This window comes from Drosophila simulans, unplaced genomic scaffold, assembly GCF_016746395.2.
Source record: "Drosophila simulans strain w501 unplaced genomic scaffold, Prin_Dsim_3.1 Segkk6_quiver_pilon, whole genome shotgun sequence".
Taxonomy (NCBI): Eukaryota; Metazoa; Arthropoda; class Insecta; order Diptera; family Drosophilidae; genus Drosophila; species Drosophila simulans.
Window position 1 is genome coordinate 275,485 of NW_025416867.1, and position 23,378 is coordinate 298,862.

At 45.2% G+C, this 23,378-nt stretch overlaps 1 protein-coding gene across 4 annotated transcripts in view; it reads right to left on the reverse strand.

The window, feature by feature from the left end:
• LOC27208787 (unconventional myosin-VIIa) overlaps positions 1-23,378 on the reverse strand; it is a 530,661-nt gene that overhangs the window by 227,073 nt on the left and 280,210 nt on the right. For 3 of the 4 annotated variants that reach the window (XM_039298281.2, XM_039298279.2, XM_039298280.2), the window contains one exon: positions 20,289-20,531. In XM_039298281.2, coding sequence (XP_039154215.1) covers positions 20,289-20,531 — 243 coding nt within the window. Of the gene's footprint in view, positions 1-20,288; positions 20,532-23,378 lie in introns of those variants that run through there. The other variant, XM_039298282.2, reaches the window with a different exon arrangement.

Sequence of the window (23,378 nt, forward strand, 5' to 3'; positions counted from 1 at the left end):
TATCATTGGCCAGGAATGCATCGGGACATAAGGAAGTATGTACGAAACTGCGAGAGCTGCATGAAATATAAGTCCAGCCAGCTACAGGCGGCCGGGAAGATGTTGACACAGGTGCCGGAGGAACCATGGGCAACCGTGTGCGCAGACTTCGTGGGCCCCCTGCCGCGGTCGAAGCATGGGAATTCAATGCTGTTGGTCCTGGTGGATAGATTTTCAAAGTGGACCGAGATCGTCCCTATGAGAAGGGCGACAACTGAGACGCTGCGAAAGGCCGTTCGAGAGCGGATAGTGGCCAGATTCGGAGTGCCCAAAGTGATGATCACCGACAACGGCGTGCAGTTCACGAGTAGGGCGTTCAGGAGGTTTTTGGAGGAGCTGGGGGTTCGACACCAGCTCACGGCCCCATATACCCCGCAAGAGAACCCTACGGAAAGGGCAAACAGGACCGTCAAAACAATGATCGCGCAGTTCACAGGTGGCGATCAGAGGACATGGGACGAGTACTGGCCGGAGCTGCAGCTGGCGGTCAACACAAGTGTGGCGGAGAGCACAGGGTACTCGCCGGCGTTCATAACGCAGGGAAGGGAGCCGAGGCTGCCCAACGCCTTGTTTGACGAGAAAACGACCGGGACCGGAAAGTGTATCCAGACACCGGGGGAAAATGCGGAAAAATTAAAGGACATATTCGAACTGGTGCGGAGGAACATGGAGAAGGCGGCACAGGATCAGGCACGGCACTACAACCTCAGAAGACGGCCGTGGAGACCCAAGGTGCGGGACACAGTATGGGCCAAAGAGCACCACCTGTCAAAGGCAGCCGAAGGCTTCGCGGCAAAATTAGCCCCAAGGTTTGACGGGCCGTACACGATAAAGAAATTCACGTCACCAGTTATATGCGTCCTAGAACACAAGACGACCAAAAAAGAAAAGACCGCTCACATCAGCGATCTGAAGCCGGGAAGCGCGGACGCCGACGGGCAAGAACACTCAAAAAAATATAATAATAACAATAATAATAAAAAGGGAAGAAAAAAATATATATATATACATCTATACAAAACAAATAATAATAGTAAATCAAAAAAAAAAAAAAAAAAAAAAAAAAAAAAATAAAATAAAATAAATAAAATAAAATAATAATAAAGGAAAAAAAAAATAAACAAATAAAAAAAAAAAAAAAAAAAAAAAGGAGGAGAGTTAAAAATATAAATATCAAAATAAATAAATAAATAAGAAATAAAAGAAAACAAAATAAATAAATAAATAGATAAATAAATATCAAAAAAAAAGGAGGAGAGTTAAAAATATAAAAACAAATATCAAAATAAATAAATAACAAAAAAAAAATAAATAAATAAATAGGCAAAGGAATATCAAAAAAAAAATATAAATAAATAAAAAAAGTATAAAAAAAATAAAAAAATAAGAAAAAATACAATAAAATAAAATAATAATAAAAAATATAATAATGTATGATAAATAAATAATTAGAAAAAACGAATCAATTCGTTGGGGAGGAAAGGGGGAAGACGATACAAGGTATCGAGTCGAAGCAGAAGTCAGCAACACATACGCAGCCAAGCTCCGTCGTCAGTACAGGAATAACGGAACGGAGTAACGGAATAAGGAGCAGACGCAGAGGGTACGCAGCCAAGCTCCGTTATCAGTACAGGAATAACGGAACGGAGTAACGGAATAAGGAGAAGACGCAGCGGGTACGCAGCCAAGCTCCGTTATCAGTACAGGAATAACGGAACGGAGTAACGGAATAAGGAGAAGACGCAGCGGGTACGCAGCCAAGCTCCGTTATCAGTACAGGAATAACGGAACGGAGTAACGGAATAAGGAGAAGACGCAAAAACCGAGGTTTCGTTGTGGAGAGCGCGGCTCGAGCTGGTCTATTCAATTTTAGATCATCATGGCAGCGCACGTATTTAACGCCCGGGAAGTTAGGGAGACCGGCGCCGGGGAACAGCCCGGAGCGATGGGGAGTAGGGATTCCGATTCCTACCTCCAGCTCCTGGCGTCACCCCTGGTGTCGCGATCCCCATCCCCGGGAAGTATGGAGGACCCGGAAGAGATCCCGGACGTGAATCTGGAGGACGACCAGCCAATGGCGGAGGAGGAGGGCGTGGCCGAGGTCATCACCCTCTCCTCGGAGAGCGAAGACGACGGAGGCGGCCGCCGCCGAGACCGCATGGCAGGAGCGGCTGGCTCGGCTGCAAGAGGAGGAAGAGGCGTTGTGGGCACCAACCACGGAGCAGCCGGAGCCCACGCAGCCGCCGTTGCCGTTGACGCCGCCGCCACGGCAGCCGCCGCCGCCGGCGCAGTCGCCGCCCCCGCCACCACCCCGGATGGCACCGGCGCAGTCGCCGCCCCCGCCACCACCCCGGATGGCACCGGTGCAGTCGCCGCCCCCACCACCACCCCGGATGACGGCGGCGCTGTCACCGCCACCACCACCACCCCGGATGACGGCGGCGCAGTCGCCGCCACCGACACCACCACGGCCGCCGCGCACGCCGGCGACGCCACCGCCACAACCTCGCTCGCCGACGCCACCACCCCAGCAGGGGGAATGGCCGCGGTATGACCGGCAACAGGCGTGGGAGATGCCCCAGGCCCACGTCGGCCAGGTGGTCCGCACGTTCGAGATGGGCGGCCGGCTGTGGCACCAACAGTCGGTGACGTGGACGTGGCCCGCGTCGGAGGAGACCGAGGACGCGCCGGAAGCCCGGGTGTGGAAAGAGGCGGAAGCGATCGGCTGGAAAATGCCGGGCCAGGAGTCCCGCGATCCGCGATTGCGCGCCCGAGCAAGAGAAGCAAGCCCGGAGAAGGAGGGCCCGAAGGAGGAAAGCCCGGGAGTCGCAAACCCGGAAAGGGAGGAGTGGAGCTGGCCGGCGCCAGGTGAGGCGCCACCACCACCAAAGCTGCCGAGGCAGATGTCCTGCCCAGAGGCGCGGCAACCGCCGCCCCGCCCATGCCCTTGCAGGCAGGCGTCGCTGGATGGGCAGAAGTGGAGGGAGGTACCGACGGAGGACTGGCCGCCCCAGGTGGCCGAGGAGGCGGCTCGACAAGGGACCCGGAAGCGACGAGGGCACTGGGCCAAGTTGTTCGAGCTGGGCGGACAGCGCTACCGTCTTAAGGTGCGGAGGGGCGGGGAAGTGAGAGTGACGGTCGCCGAATAAAGACGCCAGCCGGCAGTGGAAAACCGTATGTCGGGGTTGTTACCACCGGCGTGGTAACAAAAAAAAAAAAAAAAACATAAAAGGAATTTTGGGGCGGGAGGGGAAGGCAGGAGAATTTGAATGTCAAACAGATGGAGCGGAGTCGTCAGTGGCACCGGACGAAGGAACGGGGAAGCGGCCGATACAAAGGGACGCCGGGGCGGAGGACCGCCGGAACCAACAGTTTTAAAATTTACCGAAGGAAGGGGGAGATGTGAGGAGTTGTAAAACTCCCCACAAATCTCCTGTAGGGGAGCGGCCTAGCAACAGTCGAGACGAAGGGCGAAGCGGAAAGACCGAGAGTTAACGGTACCGCAGTGGACCTTGGACTCCGCTGGCCAAGGGCGAAGAGGTCGAACGGTAACGGTGCGGGCACAAAGAGGACGCACCGTGAACTAACGGTACCGCTGTGGACCTTGGACCCCAGCGAGTCAAGGGCAGGCCGGTTAAACGGTAACGGGGCGGGCACAAAGAGGACGCACCGTGAATCAACGGTACAATATGTGGACCTTGTACCCAAGCGGGCCGTGCGCAAAAAGGGAAATAGCGGGATCCCTGCGGCCTATAAAGGGTAGGCGCGAGCACGAATGTGGGACAGTGAAGGAGACCGGGAGATCGCGTGCGGACGGTGGCCAAGTGTCGGAGTGTCGAGCGAAGGTGTCGGAAGTGTGAACACGCGGGCGAACGCGAGAAAAGGGAGCAGTGCGAGCATCGGGCGACGAGAAGCCCGAAGGATTCAGAAGGACGAATCGCCACAAGCGAGTGGAGATTCTGGGAGCGAAGGACAAGGAGCCGACGTGCCAGAAGGATCGTCGGAGTCAGTGGATAGCACAGGTGGTTCCAGGACGAGCGTTGCCTCACCCGGGACGATACACCTGCGCACCATAACATCCTAGATCCGTTCCGGCCGGCGGAAGGACCTCCGGAAGCTAAGGAAAAGAACCCGACGGGTCCGCAAGGGTCAGTGGAGTCAGTGGTCGGTACAGGTGGTTCCAGGACGAGCGTTGCCTCACCCGGGACGATACACCCTAACCCCACAACATCCTAAACCCAGACCGACCGGCGGGGTTCTGCCAGAGGAGGCGACTGCGACGTAGCGGGTTCAAGGCGGACAGTGGAGTCAGTGGTCGGCACAGGTGGTTCCAGGACGAGCGTTGCCTCACCCGGGACGACACACCCGTGCCCCATAACATCCTAGTCCCGACCGGACCGACTCGTCGTCCACGTCGAGGAGCCAGCGGTACCAAGGAGGCGAGGCGGTACACCAGGAGCGCCGCAGGAAGTAGCGAGGTATCCATAACTCTCTAGAAGAATTATCCCGTGTATTCGAAACAGCACAATAAACGACTGTACCCAGAACATATTGCGTTTCCTTGGTCGGGCAATCACACAAATCATAAATTTGGTGGGACGAACGCACAAACTCTCTGAGCTAGCCGCTGCAAACAGTAGCGAGCGAAATAAAGAAAATCAGTTCGTTACAACTTGATATAATATAACTTGATAACTTGCCGACTAGTGTCGGTTTTGACATGGTTTTGTTTTTCACTCGCTGAGTGCAGTTGCACTAGGGTTTTTTTGATGTTTGTTATTCGTTGTTGTTGTTTTGTTTTATATGTTTTATATAAAACGATTTCACAGTTAATTTGATTCTTGTTCTTGTTAAATAATTTTTTTTTTATTAAATACTTTCGAATTTAATTATATTATTGCACGCCTAATAAAACTGTTTCGTTTTATTAGTACGTTTTAATAAATTTGATTGCAATTTTCCGTCGCGAGTTCTTTTGATTCGGTTTCAAAACACTTTTACTGCTAAGTTGGGTGCCAATTAAACAATTATTAAGTTATTTCAAATAATAATTATTTATCTTTATTAGGTGCACCAGAATACGACTGATCCCTTTTGAGCTCTGTCTAAAACTAAAGTACAATTTCGTATTCAAATATTTAAAGCGGCACTTCTGCCGCTATTTCTGTCAACGTTGCGCCTCGTGACTTCGCACACCACCACGTCCAGAATGCTAACGCTGCGCCTGTGGGGACCTGTGGGTGTCCGTTTACAGTAACCGCAAACTCCGCTGATTTATCACAATAGATTCGGACCGGGTACTGACTTAGCATTCAGTTCAGTATCATTGACCCTACTTATGATAACTTACAGTTTCTTAACAAGGGTTAAAAAATAAATAAATAAATAAAAAAAAGCAAACAATCGAAATTCTATCTGACAGTGGTCAGAGGTATGCTGGCGATGTATATGTATGTATGTATGTACATATGTATGTATTCCCTTATATATGTGTAAGTAAAGACTATCATCTAGCATCCAACCTGCCGAGATAAATGCAAACGCCCAAAAGCATTCAAGATAAGAGTGAAGCTTTGACTCAAGATGTAGGGATAACTTATGAGATAATGTTTGTATTAGTTAGTTGATTTCTGGATATTAAACGCGTCGGTCATCGCCACGCAAATCGAAACTTGAATACTCATTTAGCGCAGGCAGCGCTAGTAAACGAAATTGCTAACATTATTTTGTTTCGTCGGCCATCGTCACGAAAATAAATAATAATAATAGCATTTCATAATTTGTACACGTGTATAGATAAAAATTTTATAATCAGTACGTATTTTGTCTGACAGTGGTCAGCGATCGAGTACTGAGACAGAATGGCAATCTGTGATAGCATAGATAGCCAATTATCATTTTGCGATAATAGAGTGGGTTTGAGCAAAAAGGAAAAGAATTTAATTAAAATAAAAATTGCGTGTTTTTCAGACATAACGGTTGTTTGTGATGGCGGATATTGTAATTAAACCATTCCTTTGTGGGAATGTGGATAAGGCGTTACTCCGAGATGAATGGGAGAATTTGCTCCGAGCTTTCAACATATATATACTCAGTAACTCAGAAGAGAGTGAAATTATTACACTGGGGTGTCACGCAGCTGCATACGGTTGCATACGCACTACCTACCCCCTTTTTAGAAAAATATCTCCTGATGAAGGCGAAACAAAACAAAGAAAGAACAAACCTTAAGCGAAGTTATAAGCGCGTGTCAACTAGATGAAGAAATAAATAAACAGTCACATCTGATTTTGCCGAAACATTTACCGGACATCGTCAATAAAATTTATAATTGGAAACCACGGAAACTGCATTATAGCGAGTGTGGAAGGTGTGGGCGGTCAGGCCATAAAGAAGATACGTGCCCGGCCCTGCAGATTAAGTGTAATCGGTGCTCTTGGTTGGGCCATTTTGCCAGCAAATGCCGAACCATTCTAAAACGCCCATACCCACAATCGAGCGATCAGAATTTCAAACGCAGAAAATTACATCGAATTGAAGATTCAAGCCAAGAGGGTAACGAGCTAAAGCGGATAAACATTACGAGAAATATGAAGAATTGATTAAATGCCGAATTGGTGGCATTAATAATCGACTCCGGTTCCCGGTTCAACCTGCTCTCGCAAGACGAGGTTATGAAAACAAAGGATGCAGCAGTTTTCAATGTTCGCGCGAATGTGCTTAATCTTAGGGGATATGCCTAGGACGAAATGTTATTGGTGGCTTTGAGGCATATGCGTTCCCAAAATGGAAAAGCGCTAGCGTTAAGCTATAATAGATAATAGATCCGGATGTTGACCCCGTAAAACCACCAATGAGAGGAATTACGGTGGCGTTGGAAGACAAGGTGAATGCTAAGTTAGAAGAAGACCCCCACATGGACATTATTGAACCGGTGAGTTGTCACAGTCCTTGGATCTCCACGATCTTAATTGCGTTCAAGCCGAATGGCGACGTCCGGCTATGTCTGGTTATGCGACAGGCCAACCGAGCCATTCTTCGTGAAAACTATCCTCAGCCTACTTTCGAATCCTTTATGTCTAAACTACGAAACGCCAAATTATTTTCACGACTGGATCTAAAGGACGCATATCACCAGTTGGAACTGGCCGAAGCAAGTAGACCGATTACCACATTCATCACACCTCGAGGACTGTTCAGATACAAGCGATTGATGTTTGGTATAAAAGTCGAAAAAGTTCGTAATGCGTTCAAAGAATATAATATACTCCTAGGCTATGGAAGGCGATTACATTTTTGGGACACATCTTAACGTATAAAAGGAATACAGGCTGATCCTGACTAAATAGATGATTTCGGTTCCTTTCGAGCACCCACCTACGTGGGAAATTTTATTCCAGACCTGGCCGATTTGACGGAACCACTGCGTGAGTTGTTAAAGAAGGATGAGAAGTTCATCTGGGGATTAGTTCAAGACCAGGGGCTTCAAAAACTTAAGTCAGCGTTAACTAAAATCCCAAAACTCTTATATTTTGACCCCAATAAGGGATAAAAAACTAGATTGATAGCAGATGCTAGCCCTGTAGCTTTGGGGGTAGTATTATTACAATTAAACAATGATCACGACCCAAAAATAATTGAATTTGCTTGTCGAAGCTTAACCGATTTGGAGAAATAATACTCTCAAACTGAGAAAAAAGATTGGCATTGGTTTGAGCAGTAGAGAGATATTATTTTTTATTACTAGGATTGTAGTTTGAATTAGTGACCGACCATAAACCCCTAGAGACAATTTATAAAACAACATGGCTATTGCGCCCCCAGGCTTATAAATTTAAAGTTATATACAAATCCGAGAAAGGAAATATTGCTGTCCGTTTATAACGACTGTGTGAACAGGCACCATCAGAGTGTTGCGATATAAAGGGCAAGCACAGCATACTCTTGATAATTAAAAACAGGGTACCCACTTCGATTGAGATATCTGACTTGGCCGAGAAGAGCACTCATGACGAAGAAATCGTTGACGCAATGATGTGCCTCCAACCGGGTTATTGGAACTCTGCACTTTCGAACTGTCAACTGTGGGAACAATTATGTTGAAGGGAGTTCGCATTGTTATTTCATCAAATTTAAGGCAGAACGTGTTGACGTTGACACACGAAAGCTATCCAGGCGAATCGGCAACGAAGCGGCGATTAGGAGCCAAAGTGTGGTGGCCCCAAATAGACAAAGACGCCGAGAAATTTGTAAAGGACTGGATTGTACTCTGGTTTCCCGAGCAGCAAATCCGCCGCCGATGAAGAGAACTGAATTTCCGAACGGTCCTTCGCTTGCAGTGGCAACAGACTTGCTGGGCCCATTGCCATATAACGAATACATCATACATCACATCATTAATCGATTATTTTTAAATATAAATGGAATTCAAGTGTTTGCGATCTATTACATCAGAGTCTCTTATTGACGCGTGTAAAGAAGTTTTATGTAGACTGGGGTACCCAAAACAGCTGCGGACGGATAGCGGTCGACAGTACGTAAGCGCGGAGTTCCGGCACAATTGTAAATCATGCGGGATTAAACAAATTACGACGCCTCCTTACTGGCCACAGGTCAATGGCGAGGTTGAAATGAAAGGATGAAATTCGATCGTTCACGTTCATGTATAATGTCACTCCTCATGGAACTACAGGCACAGCTCCAACTGAGTTAATGTTTAACCGAGTCATTCGAGATAAGATCCCAGGTATACAAGATCGGGTAGGCGAACATTCTGATTCAGTGGAAAAATATAGAGAATGTATAGTTAAGCAAAAGGGAAAGGAAATTGCAGACAAGAGAAGGGGAGCAAGATAAGCAGTTATCAGCGTAGCAGACAAAGGGTCCTTAAAACTGTAGTTTTTCCCCACAAGCTTACTCTTAACTTCGACACTACTGAATATGAAAAGGTAGAGACGAAAGGTAATATAGTGAAAGTTGTAGGGCAGGGCCGAGCCCTAATGAGGAATGTACGTCATCTTAAAATAATTCCTCAACGGAGTACACAGCCCGATGTCGTTTGGCGTATCGATAGAAACTGCATAAGAAAATGAAAAAAAAAAAACAACATTTTCAAAAGTGTAGCCAAGTTTTTTTTTGGTGGCTTGTTAACGCCGATGTGGGTACACTGATTAAAATTTGCAGATCAAATAGTCAAACTGAAAAAAAAAAAATCCTATATCAAAAGTTTGGAATGGGAGTTTTGGCTGGTTTGCCGGCGATGAGACATAGTGTTCTATATAATTTTAACTTTTGATATTTCTAGCTTATCAGTTTTAAAGGTCTTGACGTTCATACGGACAGGGAGACGAACATGACTAGAGCCAGCCTGTTAATCATCCTTTTCAAACTAATATACCAATTCTGTCCTTATCATTACCAATATGAACATTCATAAAACATTAAGGACAATTATTTGCCAAGTAAACATCTCATCAAACTAAAAATCGTAATTCGGCTTAATATGTGTATTGTCTTCAAAAAGTTTAATCCAGATCGGTTAAACAATTTTTGAACAATTAAAAACGAATTTTAAACACTGGTCTCCCAAAAATATCTATCAGAAGAAAAAATATTGTATTCAAAAAGGGAAATAGAGGGAAATAGAGAGCGGGGGGAAGTAGATGTCTGCAGGAATAACGGAAGCGTACAGAAAAATGTGTTGTGCATTAGTATTGATGTATGTGGACTGGAGTGGATCTCCAAAATGTGTTGGTAATGCGTGTAGAGTTAAGAACTACGCATAATTCTGATCTTGTGAAGAGAGATTGAGTCAGTCAGTTTTCGATCATTGAGCAGAACAGTCATGCCTCGCTCACGCGCCAGAAAACGTTGCGCAGACACCGAGAATAGTGAAGAGGAAGAAGGGCGTCCTGATGAATCTCCGACATCAGAAGTGGACCTCGCCTATACCTACTTTGAACAGTGAAAATGGTTTGCTGGCAGTTTTAGAGTCGCAAAATCAACATTTTTCTGAACTTTTGAAACAAGTGCAATACTCACAAAGAGAGCTGTGGTATTTGTCGTTTGCTGTGGTATTGCCCAGGTTTAATCCTGAACGTGCGGGATCAGACGCGCAATCCTGGTGTTCAACGGTGGACTACATCTTGTCTGAAAGCGGTATGGAAGGCATCGCTCTTGTGATGACCCTCAGCAAATCGCGTCTCATTGGCTGTCACAGACATGCTTTTCCGGTATATCATGGACACAGTTCCGAGAATTGTTTCTGCAACATTTTGCGGGAACAGAAACATTAGCGGCAGCAGTTATGAATCTGCTAAATGGACGCCCTGCGGAAGGCGAGTGCCTTTCGTTATACGGAAGCCGAATGGTAACTTCGCTTATGGCCAAATGGAAGACGCTGAGTGTGGAGCAAATCGCAGTGTCCATTACACTGGCGCATGCAGCTGGAATTGACAGGCGTTTGCGGCGTTTAGTTTTCACTTCCGAAATCAGCACTCGGAACGAGCTGCACCAAGAACTGAAGGCCTATTCATTTGACGCTAGACCGAGCCACCTTTCATCAGAGCCGCCAGGAGAACGAGCTTAGCCCTACTTCTAGTGTCACAACTTCGGAAAGCCTGGTCACAAAAACAATGGCACTGTAGCAACTATCAGTCTACTTTGACTTGTTTCACCTGCGGAAAAGCTGGACACATCTCTACAGTATGTCCTGATCGTCAGAAGCGTTCGTCGTGTACTAAAAACAACATTGTAAAAGATGTCAAAATCTGTACCGTTTTTGAACCTGTAGGAACGATTTTGCAATCTGGTCAGACATTCCAATTTTGTTCTAATAAGGGGTCTTGGTAGCAATACTATTTGTAGCACTTTGCAGAGATTGGTCAATGTTTTCATATGTGAACGTTCATATGAAATATTGTTTCATGTAGTGTTACACAATTATATTAAGTATGACGCTCTGATTGGTCGGGATATTTTGAGCCAGGGAGTCAGTGTGACAATAACACCAAAATCTCTTACTATGTTTAACGAAAAGTGTATATTACCTGTTGAGATTTCCGAAAAAAATCCTGATTTGGCTAGTGTTGACACCGACCAATTGTTGTCAATAATACAAAAGTATTCAGGGTCATTCGTAACTGGAATTCCACAAAGCCGTGTGACTACGGGACAGTTAGAAATTCGCTTGATCGATCAAAATAAGATGGTTAAGGGCGCCCATATAGGTTGAGTGTAGAGACCTAGTCACTCCCCCTTTGCGAGCCCTATGTTGCTTGTTTGAAAAAAAATGGTTCTGACCACCTCTGCGTGGATTATAGAGAGCTAAACGCAAATACCGTTTCTGACAAGTACCCTTTGCAGCTAATTTCTTATCAAATAGCTAGGCTGAGTGGTCCTAGGTTTTTCATCTGTATAGACATCGCAAGCGGATTTCACCAGATGCCTATTCACCCGAATTCGGTCGAGCGAACGGCATTTGTCACCCCAGAAGGCCAGTACGAGTACTTGACTATGCCATTCGGGCTTAAAAATGCACCTTTCGTATTCCAAAATCGTGACTTAGGTGATCTTACCCATTCGTATGCCATTGTTTATATGGATGACGTAATGATATTTGCACGCACAAAAGAAGAAGCTTTTGAGAGATTTAGAATAGTGTTGCAAACACACGCATGCTGGATTTTCTTTTAATTTTGCAAAATGTTCTTTTCTTAAGTCTTGTGTTGAATATTTGGGTTACGAGGTAAAGAAAGGTAGGTGAGATCCCAGGAAAATTCGAGCCCATTTAAGTTTGCCACAACCGCAGTCCGCCACTCAGTTGAGACAATTTATTGGGCCAGTCTCATTTTTTCGACAATTTGTACCCAAGTTTTCACAACTGATGAAACCTCTTTACGGTCTTACTTCGAAGAGCAAGTCATTTTTATGGAAATTAGAGCATGAGCAAATACGGTATCACAAGGTGATCAACGCGCCATCAACGGTGGTACGCGCCGTAATTGTGACACACTACTGGAAGTGCAACTGCACTCTCCACGCGAGGGCGGCTGGAAACAGGCTCTTAGTTAGGTCATATCTCTGCTAAGAGTGCTGGCTAATCGTAGTTGGACTGGAGCTGGTAACTCTCAAAAATTTCCACATTTCCGGGCCGGACTAAGGGTCATTCGACCCGTGCCTAAAGTCTGACAGGCTGGGGGCCCGTGTAATAACTAGCCCAGTCGATAACGGAGAGTCCGGGCAAGTGGCGTCCGCCCGGTCTAGTTAGCCTTACCCGGGTACTGCGGATCTCTGCCCGGGCGGACCTTTTATTTCTCTGCAACTCGTGGGTACTATGAGCAATAGACCAAATAATTTTAAAATACCGCAGGCCTTGACTGCGGGAAATGTCGCAAGACAATACGAGGACCGTCTCCTTGATGGAGAGCGGCCTACTTCGGTGGTAACACCAAAAAAAATGCTCCTAAACGGAGTGTGCCAATGCTCCTAAACGGAGTGTGCCAACGTCACAAGCACGCCCAGTTGCGGAAGGGAAGAATCGGGCAACCACACCGAGTCACTCGAATGTGGTCCAAGCCGGCCAAGCGGGACGGGCTAAAAACCCATTACCGCAACCTGGTCAGCCTGGGGCCCGGGATGACCCTAACCGTAAGGGGTTGAGCGGGGCCAGAACGAAGTGGTATCTTCGTTACCTTCAGCAGGGCAAGTCACCCGCAGAAGCTTTGTCTCTGGCCAAAACACCGCAGCCGCTAGAGCAAAAGCCCAACTCTGCTTCGAAGCGGGCAAACACCACCCTGACGCCTCCGAGGGATACGCCTAAGAGGCAGAAGGTGGAGAAGAGCAGGCCACTGACTGCTCCCTTCGATGGCCCAAGTACCTCAAGGGCTGCAAAAGCAACTGAGGTACGCAAGCCATCATATGCGACCGTAACTGGGGCCATTAAGGTTGCGGTCGTACCAGAGGGGTACCACAAAGTCATCCTCAGCAGTGAGAACCTCTCACAGCTCGAGGACGCACTACTGGAGGAAATAGTCCTCTCCGGTTGGAATTCTCCAATCAAGTTTAATCATCGAGATGGGGGATCAGACCCCGATATCCTCTCAGGAGCTAGGCATGGAACTAGACCTGCTGAGTAAGGAAGAAGCGATACCGGCGGATGGTGATCTGGGTATCATTTAAAGGTCGGGAGTACAGGGATAGCTCAGGTGAACATCCATCGCGCCAAGGCGGCCTCGGCTGTGCTGACAAGGATGTTCACCAAACAACATCTTGGGCTAGCCCTGGTACAGGAACCCTGATATAACCAAGGAATAAAAGGACTGTACGTGAAAAACACCAAGTTAATTCGGGATAAACGGGCTTCTAGCCCTAGAGCCTGTATCCTGGCATGTAGGAGTATTAATTATTATATACTTACAGAATTTCTCACGTGGGACTGTGTACCGATCGTGGTAGAAGATGTGGGAGCAGCTAAGAAGACTGTGGTGGCGTCGGTATACTTAGCCGGTGACGAGGCGTACCCACCGCCCGAAATCACTGAACTGGCTGAATACTGCAAGAGGACACACTCACCCATCATCATCGGATGTGATGCAAATGGACATCACGTGATATGGGGCAGCAGCGACATGAACCAAAGAGGTGAGTCACTCTTAGAATTTATCTTGAATAACAATCTAGAAATCCTAAATGTCGGCAGTGTTCTGAGATTTGTTACCAGGGTAATATCTTAGGTTCTGGACATTACACTTTCCAGCAGATCAGTGGCTTCGCATATAAGCGACTGGCACGTATCTCGTGAGGAGTCAATGTCAGATCACAGAATTATTCGTTTTAACATAGGGCTAAATCTAGAATGCAGCGAGCGTAGTCGCAATCCCAGGAATACGAACTGGGAAGGGTTCAATGCCTCCTTACTGCGGAATCCAGCTTCTGGGGTAACCAGGAAACTCCGTACCACTCTAGAACTGGAGGCCGCCGTAGAAGATATTAACTCGTGTCTTACTAACGCGTTTAGAGAAAACTGCTCCCTTGGTCGAGCCAAGAGGGAAAAAGATGCTCCATGGTGGAACGACCAATTGGAGAAGTTACGGAAAGCGACCAGGCGTCTCTTTAACAAAGCAAAAAGAGAAGGGAACTGGGATGCCTACCGGAATAAACTGACTATGTATAACCATGAGATCAGGAAAGCCAAACGAAGGAACTATAGAACCTTCTGTGAGGCAATAGTAAACAAATTTGAAGGCGCAAGACTTCACAGAGCAATCTCCAAAGGAGTGCAAGAATCAAATCAGGCACTACGTACGGAGGATAACTCCTATACTATAGGAAGTAAGGAGAAACTTGAGCTACTACTGGCAACTCACTTTCCGGGAAGCACGCTTCAAACGGATGGGAATACCCCGGTAACGGCACAAAGTAGACCGGGTGCTACTGATTGGGCCAAAGCAAAATCAGTAGTAACAACGGAGAGATTAAGATGGGCAATTGGTACATTCCAGCCCTACAAATCTCCTGGTCCAGATGGCATTCAGCCAATCCTGCTACAACGAGCAGCTCGAAGTGCCGATCAGGAAAATACTGATCAGCAGTCTAGCCTTAGGACACATTCCTACTGCCTGGAGTATAGCAAAAGTGGTCTTCATTCCAAAAGCTGGAAAGAAAGACATCGCTGATCCGAAGTCGTTCAGACCCATAAGCTTGACATCGTTTTTGCTAAAAACGTTGGAATAGCTAGTGGATGTCAGCATTAGATGCACTCTGCTTGTAGAGCATCCGCTCTACGCAGCATGCCTACAGGGCGGGCAGATCCACTGATACTGCCCTATATCACCTGAAAAGCCTTATTGAGGATTTACTTACTCATAAGGAAGTGGCGTTATGTGCCTTCGTAGACATACAGGGTGCATTCGACAATACCTCCCATGAGGCTGTCAACGCATCCCTTGCAAGAAGAGGACTAGATGCAACAACCAGCAGATGGATCAAATCACTACTGGCATCTAGGCGAGCCATGGCATCTATAGGAGGACAGTTGTCCACAGTATCTACCACAAAGGGTTGCCCACAAGAGGGTGTCCTCTCGCCTCTCTTGTGGAGCTTACTGGTAGACGAGTTGCTGGACAGGCTGACCCGTATACTTTGTAGGTATACTTTGCCAGGGCTATGCTGACGATATTGTCATTATAGCCAGAGGTAATTATGAGGAAACACTCTGCGATATCATTCAACTGGGCCTCAACATGACCAGCGAATGGTGCAAGGAAGTAGGCCTGAGCCTAAATCCTAGCAAAACTGTTATTGTTCCTTTCACAAATAGGTACAAGCTACAGAGAATGAAGGCAATAACCATGTCAGAATGTCGCATAGAGGCCAACAAAAAAGTTAAGTATCTTGGGATAACCCTCGACTCCAAACTTAGCTTCAAAGCTCATGTCGATAACACAATTGATAAGCGCACCAGAGCACTTTTCACGTGTAGGAAAATTGCTGGAAAATCGTGGGGAACCTCACCACGCATAATAAGATGGCTGTACCTCATGGTAGTCAGACCCATACTAACCTATGGAGTAATAGCCTGGGATGATAGAGCACGCCTTAGCACCACTAAGGTGAAACTTCATAAGCTCCAAAGAATGGCCTGCATATACATGACAGGAGCAATGCGTACCTGCCCCACTGCAGCCTTAGAAGTACTAATGGAGGTAACGCCGCTTCATATCATCATTGAAATGAAACGGAAAGCCACCCTAATAAGAATTGAGGGAGCAGGTAATGACTTCAACCTTACAAGAAAGGAGGCTGAATGCCTAAAAAGGGATATCCCTTTGCTGATGCAACCAAGAGATGAGATGCCAGCTGAGCACAGGTTCGCTCAGTACCTCAGCACTCATCTCATAAAAACAGATGGACAACCCTGGGGAAAGTACACCCTATGAAACCACAAACAATAAAGTGGTATACAGACGGATCCCTCACCGACGAGGGAAGTGGGCTGGGGGTTGTAGGCCCCAGGTTAAAATACCACGAATCAATGGGCAGATACACCAGCATTTTTCAAGTTGAAGTCAGTGCTATTGGACGCTGTGCGGAGTTTAATCTGCAAAGGAACTATCGTGGCATGGACATTGCTGTACTGTCTGATAGTCAAGCAGCCATAAAGGCGCTCAGCATTAAAACTCAAAGCATTAAATAATAACCGAACTTATAAATATTCTAATGAATTTTTGCGATGTATGCCTGAGAGGAGGATTACCACAGTGTTTGATAATGAAGGCGCAGAAGACGCCAGTGATCAAGCCAGTGAGGGCTGTGATCTTGAGTATATTATTTAGTATTCGTAAACCTCCGGACCTATTCCAAATGCGACTTTCTCTACCTCATGGGTGCCCAAGTAATGTGGTTCGCCATTTTGTTGCAGTTAAGTTTAAATTTGGTAACGGTTGGTGGTGTGAGTTAACTGGCCGGCTTATAGACTGCGTCTTCTGGGTGCCACGTATGTTGGCCGGATTGTCGAGTGTAAACTGTGAGCTAGGCTAACAAAAGATGGACTGGCCGGTTTGAAAAACTGTGCGCTAGTAGAAAAATGTATTGGAAATCCAGAACTTTAACGATTTATGTGTGAAGAATATAAAATTATGATCGATTGCTTGAAAGTTGTTGGTAATCCTGATGTCATGGCTTAAATGTAATAAGTAAAATGTTTTAAATATGTGTATTGGTTCGTTTTGAAGTAATAAAGAATGAAGAATAACTTAATGAATTAATAACGATGATCGATATTAAGGGATTACTAGCACATGAGGACGTGTGATAGGTCAGGAAGGCCGTGTCGCAGATCATTTAAATGGAACGACATTTCTAGTAATTGCGCGTTTCTGCTTGGCACGCGCTAAGCAGGCGCCTTTTCTATTGCTTTGATGCGCGGCAGAGAACCGTTAGAGTTTCTGCCGAACGTAGTCTGGTCGCGGGTAGGAGCGGGGGGAATCTGCAGGAATAACGGAAGCGTACAGAAAAATGCGTTGTGCATTAGTATTGATGTATGTGGACTGGAGTGGGTCTCCAAAATGTGTGTAGAGTTAAGAACTACGCATAATTTTGATTTTGTGAGATTGAGTCAGTCAGTTTTCGACCATTGAGCAGAACAGACATGTTTCGCTCACGAGCCAGAAAACGTTGAGCAGACAACGAGAATAGTGAAGAGCAAGAAGGGCGTCCTGATAAATCTCCGAAAATCCTAATCATGAATAGGATCAATAGCCGATTCGCTCTGGCTATGTCCGTCCGTATGAACGTCGAGATCTCAGAAAAAATAAAAGCTAGAGATTAAACATACAGATTCTATAGACAAAGACACAGCGCAAGTTTTTCGTCCCATGTTGGCACGCTCTAACGTTGTAACGAATTGTTTCTTGGTTCTGCTCGCTACGAGTTGCAGCGGGTAGATCAGAGAGTTTGTGTGTTCGTCGCACCAAATTTATGATTTGTTTGATTGCCAGACCACGGGGAAGCCAGAGTTTCAGATTAAAGTATCTTTATTCGAGTACCTTTATTCGAGTATTATGTCCAAAGTCCGCACCGTTACTGTTCGACCTGTGTGCCCTGGGCATGCTCGAGTCCGAGGTCTAGTGCGGTACCGTTAGTTCAAGGATTCTCCGTTTTGACGGTGTCTAAGGTCCATTAATTACCGTTCGACCTGACCGTCCTTGACTCTTCTTGCATTCCAGCCGTCTTCGCTGTTGCTATTCCGCTCCTCTGCACCCAAATTTGTGGGGAGTTTTAAGACTCCTAACATCCGGCGGTCCTTCGCCTCCTTGCATAGGCAGCTTCCTTCCACTCGTCGGCCATGCGCCCTTTGTTCTCTGACTGGCAGTCTCAGCAAAGTAGGCCCCGTCGTTCAGCATCTCGACTTGGTGTCTGGAACATCCGCGCGCCCTTGTCCATCCTACATCGGATCTCACCTTCCTGATCTCGGCCTTAGCGTCTCAGCCTAGTAGACCTGACTATAGTCGTTACGTGGCATCTCGATCCTTATCACACACCGCTCCGAACACATCTCGTCGACTTGCGCCTCCTTGATATCAGCCCGGCGGTCTCACCCTAGTTGACCCTGTCGTTTGGCGTCTCGACCCGGCACCTCGACCCTTGCGCCCTTCTCCAACTTTCATCTTCTGCTGCCGTCTGCTTCTCTTCACCAGCTCGGTATTTGAACTTCACGCCTTCCGTTCTGAAGTTCATGATCTTTCGTGACTGGCAACTCCGCAGAAACTCACCGCGATCGTGTGATCGATATCGGCGAGTGGCGTTGTCGGTGTTGCAGCCTAATGATGGTAAGTGTTGCGGTTTTTATCGTAAATTCCGCAATATTGGCTCACCTCTCTCTTTCGTTTTTTGCTCTACCTATGTATGTATGTACTATCATGCTCTGGGGTGGCTGTCCCTAGTCCAGAGCGCCCCGGGGGCCCGTTTGCCGTCCCGTCACCCCCTCTCGCTTACAACAACTCGCACCCCCTCTCCCCTGAACAATGATACACCCGTTTTCTGCAATTCGGTTTTTTATTTGGCCTTCACGATTCTCACCTCCTCATCCCGTCGCACTTTTAGGCGATAACGGTGTCCGCCGATCTTGAAAATGTTAGCCCAGTGCTGCTTTCGTTTCCGCGGCCACTCCTCCACCGGCACCTCCTTCCATCTTTGATCGCGACGCCTGCATGCGGGGGGACAAGTCACTCCGGTGGTTGTCACGCCTCCGGGCAAGGAATTTGCGACGGCAGTTTCGGTGGCGGCGGCTCCTCATCTGGTGTGGGCGAGCTTTGGCGACCAGCCTGGGCTTAAATTGTAGCATATTGGACTAATCTACCCTACCAATACAATAAATGATTGGGTATAACTTAGCGTCAATACATTGTGACACTTTGTCATAATAAATATAAATATACAAATACCCAAAAGATCACCAAGAACTACGTAAGCACTCCAGCGCCCAAGTAATACGATCTAACGCTTATACATAAGACGATCGCGGAGCGTGGGAATGCTGAGCATGCACTTTGCAGCTCAAGTGGTCAATGCCTTCTGCATACATATGTATAAATGTAAGTAAGAATACATAGATATAAGCAATGTATGTGCCGGTTAGCTGAATACAGCCTCAGCACACTTTGGCCATTAATATAAAGAACCTCGAACAGAGCAGAAGCTCTAATATTCTACAAAAGGCCTCGAATGCATCTTGGTCGGCGTCCGTTCACTCCTACTTTGCCTGCTTCTTCAGGAGAGCATTTACGGGCTGTACTCGCGTTTCAAAATCGTGTACGAAACGTCTATACCACGACCCCACACCCTAATGCTGTCTCAGCTCCTTCACGTTCTCTGGAGGTTTCAGATGTGCTATTGCCGCAACTTTCTCCGGATCCGTCCCAATACTTTGATCTATCACGCGGTGTCCCAAGTATATCATTTCGGGCCCTACTACTTGGTCCAATGATCGTTGAAATGATGCCGACGCGGAGTGCAGTCCGAATGGCATCACTTTCCATTGAAACTGGCCCTTTCCTGTCGCCGTAAATGCCGTATACTGCCGACTCCCTGCTTCCAAAGGAATCAGTCAGAAACCATCCTTCAAGTCCAGAATGCTTATGTTCTTCGCCTCCCTTAACTGGTCCAAGATGTAGTTTATCATCGACATCGGGTACGCGTCCTTCACAGACCTTGCGTTTATCTGCCCTGTTTTCTTTTTCACCACGGTTTCACGGTGAGCTGTACGGGCGTCTAGACGGTCGATGCGTCCTTTTTGTAATAGCTCGTCGACTTTGGCGTTGATTTCTACCTGCATCTTAGGGTTCTTCGAGTAATACTGCCTCATGTTATCTTGCGCACTGCCACTGTTGATGTCCCTTGTACCCTTTCATAGACCAATGGTACTGAACTTCGGTGTACCGGGTTTAACACCGTGACGCGTACAGTAATAGGGCAGAACAGGTAGAAGGTAGAATATAAAATATTTCGATTACATGCTAATTTCCATCAGAATGGCAAAAAATATTTAAAAAATCATCCGTGCACTCCTTAGCAAGCATCAAACCGATTGCAGACGAGTATTGGTGACATTACTTGCTCATAACAATGAACTTGACGGCTTTAGTTTGGAGTAGTTTATCTCCGGGTTCATTCTCAGGAACAATTATTAATCTTAACATTTTTTATTTTATCGTATTGCTTGGTTTAGATATATATAAATTTTTACTTACGATTGATTGCTCTAAGGCGAAAACATAATGGTTAAAAAACTTATGAAGCTTTTCGTTGGTATAGTTAATGCATAGTTGCTCAAATGAGTTATGAGAAAAATTTTCAAATCCAAATATATCGAGAACTCCAAGAAATTTAGCGTCATCTTGTCCTGGATTTGTACAGTTATTTATTTTCGAAACCAGCCATGTAAACGTTTTTGAGTACAATGCTTTTGCCAAAGCATGTCGATTTTCCAAAGCCTATAAATAAATGAATTCATTAAGAGATGTATTAAATATATAATTATTTCTGGTATAACACACAAATAGGTCGAGAAAAATAATATTAAATAATATTAATTTTAGGGAACATCACCACATGACGCTCATTAGATTTGTGTTCACCGAGGAAATGCAAAATGTAATCAAATATGAAGTTAAACATGAAAACAATATGTCGTTTTCATAAAAATTACGATTCCTACTGATTTAAGTCAACCTGTATTCGCGCCGTGCGACGTCGAGAATCTCAAAGTCGTAGATGTGATAGCTTCCTTTTGATTTATATGTATCTTGGCAGTAATACGCAGTTGGATTCAGCTGTTCCATTACTTGTTCCAGCTATAGTTCTGCTAAAGCAATCGCACTGACATCCGTGTGCATCTAGGCAATATCTGTTGTGAGCGTGGCAAAAAGTTTATTTGACAAATCAATTAAGACTAATAGAAAAATTAAGAAATATAAAAACATTTTAAAAAAAATTGAGCCTGACAGGTTCGGCGGGCTTGTAGGTAACATGGGTCATCAAATTTAAGCTCAACTTTCCAGCTTTTATAGTTTCAGAGATCTCGAAGTCCATACGGACGGACAAACGGACGCTAAGATGGACTTCGTTATTGATCCTGATCAAGAACATGTATATATATATACTTTTCAACGAATCTAGAATAATACAGTGCTAAGAAGCTAAGAATGAGACAGGAGAAATCAGATACCCGTTACTCAGCTAGTATGAATGCGAATGCGAAATTTCATAAATTTTCTGTGAAAATTAAATTAATCAATATCTATAGATAGATGTTGGGGAATAAAATGTGAAATTTAAAAATTGTTCACAAGTGTGAGCGTGACCGGCTTGGCAGCTTTAGGGCGGTAGACAATTTAAAAAATTGTTTGTTTGCTGTTTGTGGGCGTAAGAGTGGGCGTGGCAACATGGGTCTGCGTTTTTGTCTCTAGAATCCGAATGCATAAACTTAACCTTCTAGCTTTTATAGTTCTTGATATCTCGACGTTCATACGGAGAGACGGACATGGACAGATATAAGGCTGTATAAGGCTGACGGCAAATTACGCGCGAGAAGCGAATCGAAGGTCAAAAACTGCATGCATTTTAAAGTGCAATCGCTCCAAAGATGTCAGAGTGAGACCGAAGCGAGTTGCGAGCTCAAGCAATAAAGCTAGAGAGCAGTTTGCATCCTGCTGTATCGCTTCAACTCGCTCAGATTGTTTTGTTGTATTCTGTGCTTTAATTACCGTTTATTTTCAAAACACACGTTTTTTGTTTTGTTTGGCCAATTCTTTGCCAAACGACTACTCATATTATTTAAAATATAATCAAAAGTCGAAGAATACATCCGCGCATAGTTAAAGAACCTTTCTGATTGGCTTCGTAAGTCATTATATAAATCATTATATTATATGAATTATGGATTATATAAATTACTGAATTTCTATTGCAGTTAAAGGGGTGGACGCCAGTTTTTTTTAACAAAATGCTACTAATTGCTCTAGATCCGGAAAATTCCTCGTAAAAACCCATCACTAAAAGATAGCAATGTAGCTCTTTTCTTTTGAAAAATGTTGACATTTTTTCCCATTTTTGTTAGTCATCTAAAGTACTAGAGTAGAGGGAGTACTAAAGAAAATTAGATAATAAGAATACAAAGACGTTTCCGCCGCTATTTCAGCAGAGACAAGAAAAATATCTATATATGAGGGTCGAGACTTCTCGCTTGGAAGATTATAGTCTGAGCGATAAAAAAACTTTACGAAGGTGTTTAATTTTTAGTTGGTTTTAGGGGATCCCCAGTAAGGATGTCAACTATTTGTGTCACTTGGAACAAATTTTTGTGAGTTATCTTCGGAAAAGGAGGTTGTTTATTTGTGGTTAGGGTAAATTTACATTTAATTTGGAATTGTTTCTGGGAGAATGATTTGTACAGGTGCAAATATTTCCATATTTAATATTGAAATAGTTTAGTGCTGAAGTTGGGTAGCGTAAGTTTGCATCCGTGTCGGAAGAGTTACTCGAGTTCCCTGGCTTCATTTGGTTTATTTTGCATTATTATTGTGACTTTCATGCTTTGAGTATGTTTAAAGGTGTTGATGAGAAGGATTTGCGCATGGTACGAGGAATTTTAGGGAGATTAGTTTATTATTAAAAGCACTTTTTTAAGATTTGTTCCTCGGTACAGTTTGTGCATTTTATCGTACAACTTTCAATGTTGTTTGAGTCTGGATGCTGTTGTCTCCGTGGTTTTACCAAATTTTCGCTTTTACGAGTTAAACATAAGTCACCAAATTAAAATGAGTTACAAAAATACTAATAGTAGAATAGTGTGGTTATTGAATATTGTGAGCAAAAGGTTTTAGTCGCATACGTTTATTAGCTATTACGTTTTTTTTCATAGTAGTGTTGTTATGGTCAGCTGAGCTTCCTAAGCTTAGCACGACATTTTGCTGCTATTTGCGTTATGTGCTGTTTCCAGGTAAGTCTTTTGTTCAGGATCAAAGCCAGGTACTGCACTTAAGAAGATTATGGGATAGCGACGTCATGAATCAAACCCTAGGAAGGATCTGTCCTCTCATTGAGAAGTAACAGTGCTGCGACTTTTTTCCATTTATATAAAGGTTTCATCTATTTGGCCACTTACCGTACGAGTCCGGAAATTCCTGGGTGATTCTTGATATTTTGCCAAAGCGTGCCCGGTACTTAAGACAAGGTAGATTTTTTATTTTATTTTGTAGACAACTGTTACTATTTAAATTTAAGCAATTAATTTATATAACTGCTTGGCAGATCTGGGAATATGGTGGAGCTTCCTTCCC